Raw genomic sequence first — 12,105 nt, forward strand, 5'->3', positions numbered from 1 at the left:
CATTGCATACAGCCGCTTGGAATGTGATGGAACACTGACTGACTGTGACTGGTGAGAGAGAGATAACACAGCCGTTAGTGAAAGTTTTATCAACTTGACTTTTAGGGTACACCGACAACAACTCTTAACAGATACAGCCTCCCCCGCATATTCTCTTCTCGGCCATTAATGGAAATTGTACAATGCCAAACGTGGATAGTGAAGATTCGATCCGGACGACTTGCTCTCGATTCTGTATTTGGAGAGCTCAAAATGGCTTTTCGTCTTGCCGCACAACATTTCCGAAAGGAAGTTGCGGCAACTTCAGGCAAATCCGGAATTCTATTTTTCGTATTCTACCCTGCGAAAGAGATAATAGCTACCGAAAATAGCATCTTATCTTATCTTTGCTTGAATACGGAACGCTATTTTTGAGGTTTGAGGTCATTGCGAGCGCGCCTGTATTTTTGTAAGGTAATCGCTAAGATCAGCTTGTTTCGCAAATATTTGTACGATTTTGAAAGCTCTCTGCAAATATTGGTGTAATTTTTGCAAATATTTGTGTGTTTTAAATGTTCTTCGAAAATATTTGTATAATTTCAAAAGATCTTCGAAACTATCTGTATAATTGTTAAAGATCTCTAGAAGATTCCGAAAATAGCATCTTATCTTATCTTTGATTTGAAAGGTTTGAGGTCATAGGCAGAGCTCAGCTCAGTCGCCGGTATCAACATTTTCTTGATTTTCCTGGATTTCAGCAAGGGAATCGTTATGTTCTGCTTGTTTTGCAAATATTTGTGCGATTTCTAAAGCTTTCTGTAAATATTTTTGTAATTTCAAAGGCTCTTGGCAAATATTTGTGTAATTCAAGAATTTCATTGAAAAATATTAGCATAATTTTAAAAGTTATTTGAAAGTGTGTAATTTCAAAAGATCTTTGCAAATATTTGTTGTAATTTCAAAGAAACACTTCACAGATAAAGCATTTAAGGCGTTCTTTTGCAAATATTTGTATAATTTGAAAAATCTCTTTGCAGGTATTTGAGGTTTACAATGGGCAGAGAAAGAATAGAACTAAAGAAAATAGAGAAAGCCTCAGCGAGGCATGTAAGTTTCTCGAAGCGGAGGAAGGGTTTGATAAAAAAGGCGAAGGAGCTTTCTATTCTCTGCGACGCGGAGATAGCGCTCATCGTTTTTTCTGCATCAGGGCAGCTCTTCGAGTACTCCAATACCAGGTACCATTTTCTCGTCCCTGATTTTATTTATTTAGACAAAACTCTAAGTTTTTAGAGGATCTAGTTTCGGAAAGTTGATAGGAACAGCGAATTCGTGACGAGGCAGTTTCCTAAATATTGGAACACATTGAAAGCTGTACAACGCAAGTCTTTTTTCTGGTTCTAAAATTAGAGGTTTTGGAATGGTAAATTCCTGCTTAGAAAATTATCTAGAAGAATTTTGGAGTTGGTTTTCGTTTAATTTTTAAGAGTGTTAATAGTACGCTATTTTTATGTTATGCAACAAAAGTGTATCTAGTAGTTATTCAACTTTTAAAATTATTCTTTTTGTATTTAAATTGTTTTAGTGTGAATATTTAGTTTTTTTTTTTTTTAAATAATATTTTCTTTACGGGATTCTGTTTTTATTTATATTAAAATTTATGTATTAATAATTATAAATTTAATTTTTAAAGCATAAAGATCTTAATTTTAAATTGTTTCAAAATAATATTTCATACAAAAATATAATTATAAATTGACAATGTATTTTATAAGATGAGTTATTGTTTATATTTTACAATTTATTTTAAAATAAAAATCAGTTTTTATTATCTAAAAATTTGATTTTTTTAAATTATAGAACTCTTAATATAAACATTTACAAAATAAAGAAATCTTAAAAGAAAAATACATTTTTTTTAGATTTTATTTTCAAGACATTTGAATTATTAAAACAACAAAAGATTAAAAAATTGCCTATTCATATCGAACTATGTTGAAAATATTTGTAATACTAAAAATAATGAAGTTTAGTTTAGTTTTTTAGATTGCTTTTTAGTTTCGATAATTTATTTAGTAAATGGAATATATATTTGTTACACACATTGCTATTTTTTCATTTTTGTTTTTTTGTATTTTTTCTTATTAATTTTTTATAATAATTTTTTTATGGAGTTTATTTAAATGATTAATTTTTTCATATTTGACAAATTGAATTTAAACAAATAATATTTATTAATCTATTTAAAATATTTTATTAAATATTATGTTATTCAAATTGAAAATTGTTAATAATTTAATTTGTTCACATAAGATTACATTTTAAATCTTTACTTTTAACTATTGTTTTTCTTTTCTTATATATTTGAAAAATAATTACTTGTGAGCTCCACAACCATGTTGTATCTCTATTTACTTAACTTTTGGTTTTTAAAATTGATTTGGGTTTTAGTTTTTAAATTATTTTAATTTATTTTTTATATTAGTTTAGTTTTTTATTTAAATATTGTTTTTTAGTTTCTATAATTTATTTAATCAATAGAATATTTGTTAAAGTTGATTTTTGATGGAATTTTTTAAAATAGTTTTTTTTTTATGAATAGTCCCTTCATTATATTAAAAAAAATACAATCAAGTTTTTTTTATCTAGACTCTAATGTTGTAATTTTGGATCTATTTTATCATCCACATTATTTTCTTGGGGTATATTATTGCATTATGATATCCTTTACCACAATGTTGAAGACATATGTTACTATTATTACTGTAGTCAATCATAAGCTACAGTCCTGAAAAATAAAATTACTATAATATGATTCAAACATATTAAGAAACATTGGAAGATTTTGAAATAATTAAAATTTAGCAATATTAACACATTTTTAATTTCTTTCTTGATTTTTATATAAAATTCAAAGAATTTATCTCTGTGATTGATTTGTACTTTTTTGAAAATATTAGAGATCATCTTACTTTCTTTTTTCTTCTATAGAAACAGTATAGATCTCCCTAAGAATTTGATTTATTGAAAAAAAATTAGTGTACTCCTTTAACAATGTTAGGATTGCCAATGAGGTCAATATCTTTGGCTATTTCTAAATTAATCCCTAATCCAACCTTAACCCTATTAAGCACTAAGAAAATATCATATTTAGATTTTGAAAAAGAAAGTCTTAATGATGTTTACTAGAAAATCATTTTTGTTTTAATTTTTCACTATTTCATATATGGTTCTTTTAACTTTGAATATGAATTATGAGAGGTGGAAGACATGTCATAGACATAGAAGAACTTTGATTCTTTAGAGTTTGATTTATGAATTCATCCATGATCATATAAACTTAGTAAGCTTGTAATTTATATATGTATATAAGAAATATTTTTCTTTACCAAAAATTATTATTAATTTTACTACTACATTCTCAAGAATGATTTTTTTTCACCTCAAACTTGATAAGCTAATGGGTTGCTTGACTTTCTTTAAAAAACAATTATTTGACTTTCTTTAATTTGATTCCCTATTGCATTATGGTTCCATCTATACATAAAAAAAAAGTTTCCTAGTCCTCTTACATTTGACTCAATCGTTGTTTTTATTCTACTAGATGACTATTGTTATTTTTCTATCTAAGAAATAATATTTATCAAAATATAAAATCTTGATGTTATATTTATTAATAATGTTAATCTCTTATAGATATACTTAATTTTTATTCTATGATCTATATAATCTCCTAAGATTATACCATAGTAAATCATAATGAAAAAAATATTATGGATCAAAAATAATTTATTATTCTCCACATTTTATGAGGAATTAATCTAGTCATTATGGATCCTCTTCAAACATTATTTTTTATCTATTATGAATTAATCTATATATAACTAAACATAATCATGAGGTGATCTCATAAATATTTGTAGAAGTGCTCCTTTTCAATATTTGTTGCTACATTACATAACTAAAATTATACTCCATAAGCATGTAAATATGGTTTTATCTAAATCATTTGGTTCTACTTGAAATTGATTGTAGCCACTAAATCCAACTAAAAAGGAGAAATGTTTTGCATAAAATATGATTGATGAAAATAACATTTTAAGGTAGTAACCTTTAACTATCAATAGCTAATATAGATATTTATCTTTTTTAATCTTAGTTTTGAAAAATTTACTAATGGTAATGTCAAATTATTGTCCAATGTTGGATACACAAATCTTACCCTCTAGAGTGTTTTCTCTTGATTTTGTTAGCTCTCAAAGGGTTGGATTTATCATCCCTGAATTGGATTGTTTTATTTGATTGAGTATAAATACGACGTGCTTACATGGTATTATGAATTATTTTTATGTCACTATATTTCCATGCAAAAGATTTAGAATATAAATATGAGGCATCTCACAATTTTTTTAGATTCTAAATAATAGGTCACCTTTGTTCAAAGGTTTCTTAATTTAATTCATGATTAACTTGGAATGAGGACAAAATTGATGTAAGTATTTGGTATACAATAATATGCTTGCAACAAATACAATGTAGCTATTTCATGATAATAAAAACAAATTCTTCTAATTGTAGAATTTTTACCAAAGGGCATATCAAAGATACTGAAGAGTATTGTTAATGAACATAGGGTTGTTCTTATGTACTTAATTATATTGGGAATTATTATGAATATTTTCATCATTTATTTCTATTATTCTTCTTGTTACTCACTAAACTATTTTATTATAACCATTTATAACCTATTTCCCTCGTATGATGATTCATTTTTGTGAATTGACATAATAATGATTAAAAATATGTTTAAAATATATGTGAAGGAATATAAAACAATGGCATGGCCACAACTATAATTAAGGGAACCATAGTATGAATGAGAGATAAATTTGATTAGTACCAAAATATTAGTGGGCCAAGAGAGGCATACCAAATAATAGTTATTGGCATTACAAGAAAACAAAGAACCAAAGAAGGAATTTTTAAGTCAAGGAGTGGGCATCAAAATTGGCCATGTTCGAAAAATCATTCATATTATTCATGCATTTGGAAGTGCATTCCAACACTTGTTATGTGGGCTATTTGGTGGGAGAGGAATAAAAGAATTTTTAGTAATCAATCTTCATCTATAGAAGGTGTGTTATTAGCGTTAGAATCTGTAATGGGGAAAGTAGTGGTAGCCTATGTTAGAAGAACTTCTAAGCATCTGATTGTTACTAGATGGGATATTGCATTGGCAAATAGATGGAAAAATTTACCCTCTCTATGCTATAAGTTCATTGCTTCAGGACCTAGTGAAAAAGTGAATAGGTGGAAAGTGAGATGGATTCCTCCTAGAGTGGATGTTTGTAAACTGAATTTTGATGGTTTCTCTAGGGGTAATCCTATGAAATCAGGGGTCAGAGTATGTATTAGAAACCATAATGGGTAGGTGGTGGGTATGTTGGCTCATAAATTACTGATAGGTACAAATATACAGTAGAGGCGATGGCACTTTTAATAGAATTAGAGTTGGCACTTTATCTAGGAATAGATAATATTCATATTGAGGGAGATTCAACTCTAGTCATTAATTCATGCTTAAAGAGAAAAATAGAGAATTGGAAGTTTGGATATATTTTGGAGAAAGCTTGGTCAATTATTGACAAATTTAAGATGGTTTCCTTTTCTCACACCCTTAGAGAGGGAAATTGAGTTGTAGACTATTTGTCTAATTTATGTTCTGACTTACAAGATGTTGAGATGAGGATTACGAACTTTGCCTTTGGAAACTTCCCCAATCTATTCAGAATACTTGAACAAGAATTTTTTTTGCATAATTAATAGTATATTTACTGTTAGTATTCATCTTTTGGTATATGCTTGCGGTGCATTATACAAATTTATAATATGGTTTTTTTCAGATGGCTACAATATGCATTTTTTGAGTTTGCAATTGCATATGTTTATCATTGCAAATTGTCTTTGTTTGACAATTTTGGGAGTTGTATCATTGTAAAGAATTATATTATAATCTTTTCTGTATTTGGCAACAACTGAAGGGTTTCTTGTTGTGTTCTTCCCTTCACAATCCATTGAACCAACTTTATTTTATATATATATATATATATATATATATATCTTCAGTGGCTTGCCACTTTTCGTTGAATTTATTTTTTTGAGAGAAGTATTGTTACCATATCTATAGGCAAGATATGAACCATATTAAAAAACCTAAAATGCAAACTAGGCTCTTGTACTAAGTTGTCGATCAAAGTTTTAGAGTAGAAGTAGATTTAAAAATAGAATGGGTAGGAATGAAAAATTGTTATAACAAACTCTTTTGAAGGGAGAGTAACATATTGATCAAGAAGTAATTGCTAGGCAAAATTGTTCCAGATAGGAACAAAAAATCTTTTGGAGATATAATTTCACGAAAAAAATATAAGATCCAAATAAATGGAATCAACATTTGTTAAAGAATATTGCAAGAGATGAATGGAAGTAATGTTTCCAAAAACCTCTTCACTTTGAAGACAAGCACTACTATAGACAATCTTTTCAAAGGAGAATTTTGAGGGTGCAACAATAGAAAAGAAACCTGAATACTAAGGCGACTCACAATAGGAGGAGCCATGGAGATTATCAATGGAAAGTAGCCCAAAAAAAAAAACGGTATTAAAAAAACCCTACTTCATATTCTTATATTTGAATAGCAGAATCATAAAAAGTGAAGTGCCTTCATTAAATGTGATGGAGGATGGCCACCATTAGACAAAAATATAAAGATGGTGTAAAAGAAACTAGGGATCTCTTAGTAGGACAAAATCTTTACCTAGTGGATTTTTTGTGGTAGAATTATGGTCAGTGGATATAAAGAAGAGAGATATACTCTAGGCCCCCACTTGATGGATGAATAGGGATTATTTATAGAGTATTCAGCTCCTAATTTTAACTTGTTGAACATAACCACAGAGATTGTTACATTATGGATCATAATGTAACTCTTACCCATAGAGTATTGGAAGAACAACGTGTTAAAAATTATAGTGGATAAAATTAGAAAATTTTTTAAAACATATGAGCACTTGGATGACCAAAAATATGGGATGTATGATAGGATATATATAGAGGTACTATGATTTCTATTAGTCCCCAAACCAATTAAACTACACTGATAATTTGATATTATGTATTAGTCAATTATAGGGGAAGATTATCTAATCTTGTGATCTAAACATGGTTTAAAAGGACACTCATCATTAGAATGCTAAAAAAAAGAAAAAGAGAATTAAAATGATATTGGAAGCCCTCAAATAGGCCAATATAAAGGAGAAGAATAGAAGTTGGCAAAAAAGATTATACTGATCAAAAGCCTAATCACAACTTTTTGCATAAGAAGTAAAGGATTCAACACTCTTTATAATTAATGAAGCTAATCAAGTTGATAATGAATCAATAACACAAGATAAAGGAGGAAACAAAAAAATGGGTCGGGAGATCCCCATGGAAGAGTCAAAATCCTTTACACTTGATTTTCTCTCTCATCTTTTCATTTTTCCTCAAAATTTTAAATTTTCCTCAAATTGCACATTATTTACCTCAAAATTAATCATTCTTTGTATATATTATAGATGAGGTGACTTATACCTTGGGGAGTTAATTTTGGTAAATTTAGATGCCCAGAAAAGGGCATTTCTCTTTACTCACCTAGTAGAGTTGACCCTCACAAAAATTAACCCCAAAATCCCTATAAAAGGAGGCTTCCTCTATTCAAAAATCACAATTACAATACACAAGCATCCTCGCTCAAGCAATTAAGTGCAATAATCCAAGGATTTCAATCAAGAAATTATTAATGGAAGGTATCCATACAATATATTCAAGAATGCATGTCCCTCTATAGATCTTTCTTCTTTCTTCATTGGAGTTGTAAAAATTGGCCATAAAGGGAGGAGATCTACATTCATAAATCTAAGAGTTCTTCTTCTTCTATTTCTATTTAATATTTGAGGTGATTTATTAGCATGTACTACAGGTTTTATCGTCTTACATGATTTCCTTTTGGGATTTTGTGTTGAGTGAAAGCTATTATATCAACATACTTGATCACATACTAAAGACAATTATATTTACATTGTATGATATGTTGCACTAAGGTTTAATCTCTATTGCATTACAAAATTTCTTTTATTTCAACTCAAGGTTAATTCCTTCAAAAGGGCTTGACCAAGGGAACCCCCCAACTTATAAGAATTTCCCCTACTATTTGGTGTGCAAGTATAGATTCATGGAGTTTCAGATCTAGATTTGTTTATTATGGGTATAGGTTACCTCAACATTGACCTATGCTAGTATAGGAAACCTCATGTTTAACCTGTTTCTTCGACATTCAAATTTTCACAATAGAAATCTCTATCTATTAGGTTTTAATATTATTATTGACTTCTAGTTTTAGTATAGTTTGACAAGGTTTCTACAAGTATGAAGTTGCTTCATCTACTAACCCTCAATGCAAGTCCATCTTCTTTCCCCTTCCTTCATATAACTGACTTTGATACACTAGATCTACCATCTTGTTGTTTATTATTGCATAAATTTACATTTGAATTTTCTTTCATTTACATCACATTTTCATCCCTGCATTCTTACATAGACAAAAAGGGCCTTAGAATAATACATATTATTGTCACTAGATCTTGCATTAGCATCCCTCCTCTACTTGAGTTGTGATAATTAGGTTTACTCTGAAGAGGTTATAATGTTTTGGGCCCCCTCTAATCTATGTTTCAAATGGTTGTCTAATATTGATCGTCATTGTGTCTTATACATTTTGGTGTATCTAGGTTCTTACATTTTCATTCTAATTTTAGTGTTAGATCTACTTGGCTACATTATACACATCGAGTTAGATCTCTCCTGTATCACATATTTCATCATTATATGTATAGGTTCACCTTATACATTTTGGTGAACCCATTTCTTTTATGTGTTATACCTTTTGAGTTGACATTTGGATATTCTGGTTGTGATCTCTTTTGTATCTTCATTACAAATTAATTTTTTAATTGGATCGTCTTTGTACATTAGTCTTTATACCTTCATAGTTAGATCTACTTTGTATCCCCCTTGTTTGGTTACATTATATAAGTATTAAAATCTTATTTTCATCTTCACATTGTTTTGTTACATTCTTGTTTTTGAGCCATAGTTGCATACTTATAAACATGAAACTCTCTAAAATAGAGTAGTGTGTAATCACTAATATAATCACCTTTCTTATTTCTTCTCTCTACCAAACCCATGAGGTACTTTATATTTTATTTCATTTCATTATGTTTATATCTCTTTATGATATTCTTGCATATAACATAATGAGGACAACTAATGCAATACTTCTCTACAAGGAATGTTTCAAGATTATTATCAACATTTCATGTATCTTCTTGATGCATATTTGAACTAAATGCATGGAATATATAGATTACATAAGGGTATCTATAAATGAGCTTGTTGTAAATTCTCTTAACTATATCTTTCTTAATTAAGCTCAAACTCATATTAATCCTAAAAAAATTAATCATCTCCAAAACATTATCCATGATCCAAATTTTAGAAATTGTATAGATGATTTTTCTTCTAGATCTTTTGGTGACACTACTTCTCCTTCACCTTCTAAGGATGGGAATACTATTATTTTGAAAGATAATATTCCTTCTACTATACCCATTATACCATGCATGCTCATACAAGATGAATTGTCTATTCCTTCTATATTATAAACTACTTATAATGTAAGCTATTCTATCACCACTCAATAATGCTACACAAATTTAGGACTAGATATTAATGAACAAGGTATTACAATTTGTATTAATCCTTCTCAAAAATGTCATAAAGATGGTTTAAGTTTCGTTCCCTAGCTAACCTTTCTCAACTTTCTAAAGATCTTGTGATAGAAACATATTGATCTTATCAATCTCCAAGTAATTGCTAATTCCCTTGATGATTTCCCTCCACCCATAATTGATAATGCTCCAATATCCCTACTTCCCAAAGTTCATCATGTTGATTATTGTCTTCCTTCTTCATCTAAATGATACTATCAACACTTTCCCTCAACCATAGATAAGAGCATGATTTGTTGTCAATAGATTTAAATCTTTAATTTAATTTTTTCTATTATATATCTTTAAGGCCTTGAAATAGGAGTATTATATTATATTAATTTATTTTTATATTTAATCTTATTATTTATCTGTTCAATTTTCTTTCAGAAAAGGATTATTACATAAACAAAGAAAGCATAGACAATTGGGACCTAAAGCTGGAGCATCTTGGGTGAAGGGAAATCTCAGATCACCCAAAACAATATTTTTTATTTGTCTTTCAATAAGGGTTATCTCAATGCAAAGTCTCTGTTTCTAGAGACCTACTATTTTTATAAGTTGGTTGTTTGAGCTCAAAATGTTATGTTTTCATCCCTCAAGGCTATTGAAATGAAAATTTATAGAAAAACCTATTTTGACACTTCCAAATTTTAATAAGGTATTTCAAGTACATTGTGATGCCACTGGTAATGCAATTAGATTTGTTTTGAGCCAAGAAGGTAGACTTATTGCTTACTTCAAAGAGAAGTTGAATGATGCGAAAAGAAAATTTTTTTTTTAATGATTAGGAGTTTCATGCTATATTTTAGGCATTGAAGAATTGGAGATATTATATTTTCCTAATGAGTTTGTTTTATATATGATCATCAAGCTTTGCAATACTTGAACATCCAAGGAAACTTGAATTAATGACATTTGAAATGAGTTAGGCTTTTGTAGAGGTATACATTTTTTGAAAGATTGGAGTGAAAAGTCTAACAGGTTTATTGATGCTCTTAGTAGGAGATAGATTTGGCTAAGAGATATGCAGATTGAGGTTGTTGGGTTTAACAAACTCAAGATTTTGTATCAAAAGTTTCTTGATTTTGGTAAAGCTTGGACATCTTGTATAAAACATATTACTCTAATAGAACCACATGGTTGAATTTAATCATGTAGGATGATATGTTATTTAGAGGAATCCAATAGCGCAATCTAAGGAGTTCTATGAGGGAGAATAATAGTAAAGGGTAAAATGGATACTTTGGACATGATAAAACAATTTCTATGGGTAATGAAAATTTTTACTAGCTACAATTGCAACACGATGCTACGAAATTCATACAAAGTTGTAGAGTATATCAGATGGAAAAAGGACTCAAGCAGATTACATGGTTATAGAAGTCATTACCTTTATGTGAGAAGCAATGAGAGGATATCAATATGGACTTTGTTGTTGGACATTTACCAAGGACTTAGTTTTCAAATATGGTACATTTCATTTTGTGGAAGAAGACTAATGGTGATGTTCATGTAGTAGAATTATTTTTGAGAGAAGTGGTAAGACTTCATGGTTTACTAAAGAGCATAGTTTTATATTAAGACAAATTTAAAGTTTAGCTCATCACATCACCCACAAACTAATGGATAGATAGAAATAGTGAATAGGAGTTTGTGAAACTTGTTGTGATGTTTGTTTGGAGATAAACCAAAGAGATGGGATTTGATTTTAGCATAGGCAAAAAATTCATATAATAATTTTGTCAATAGGAGCATTGATAAATCACCATTTAGATAGTATATGGAAGTCGTCCTAGAAGTGCTTTTGAATTGAGAAAATGGACTAAGGGAAGACAAGTAGTGTCAAAGTTGAAGATTTAGTAGAAGACTTAAATAAATTATGTGAGGAATTAAGGAGTCATATTACTGAAGTTATACAAATTATAAGGGTAAAGAAGATGAGAAAATGAAGCATTAGGAATTTTCAATAGGAGATGAAGTCATAGTTTGTTTGAGAAATGAGCGATTTCTAGTGGGAACATATAATAAGTTACAGATGAAGAATTTAGGACCATGCAAGATACTGAAGAAGCATGATTCAAGAAGTATCTATGAAGTAAAGTTGCCTAATGAATATGAATATTTCACAACTTTTTAATATTTCAGATCTAATAGAGTATCACGAAAGGACGTATTGAAGATAAGGTCACAGAAGCACATTGGAGTACTCTAGCAATTACTCCAACTACAAAGGAGATTGAAGGAATCTTGATAGTCATAT

The 12,105-nt window shown here is 29.0% G+C and overlaps 1 protein-coding gene across 1 annotated transcript; it reads left to right on the forward strand.

Moving 5' to 3' along the window:
* The first annotated feature begins 287 nt into the window (after positions 1-287).
* LOC149533984 (MADS-box transcription factor 13-like) lies at positions 288-10,592 on the forward strand. The gene is made up of 3 exons (XM_089804846.1): positions 288-453; positions 1,017-1,214; positions 10,233-10,592. The coding sequence occupies exons 2-3, from the start codon at positions 1,033-1,035 to the stop codon at positions 10,381-10,383; spliced, it is 333 nt and encodes a 110-aa protein (XP_089660972.1). The 5' UTR covers positions 288-453; positions 1,017-1,032; the 3' UTR covers positions 10,384-10,592.
* Positions 10,593-12,105: the final 1,513 nt, after the last annotated feature.

This window comes from Cupressus sempervirens, chromosome 10, assembly GCF_028749045.1.
Source record: "Cupressus sempervirens isolate cs-2001-9-10 chromosome 10, ASM2874904v1, whole genome shotgun sequence".
NCBI lineage: Eukaryota > Viridiplantae > Streptophyta > Pinopsida > Cupressales > Cupressaceae > Cupressus > Cupressus sempervirens.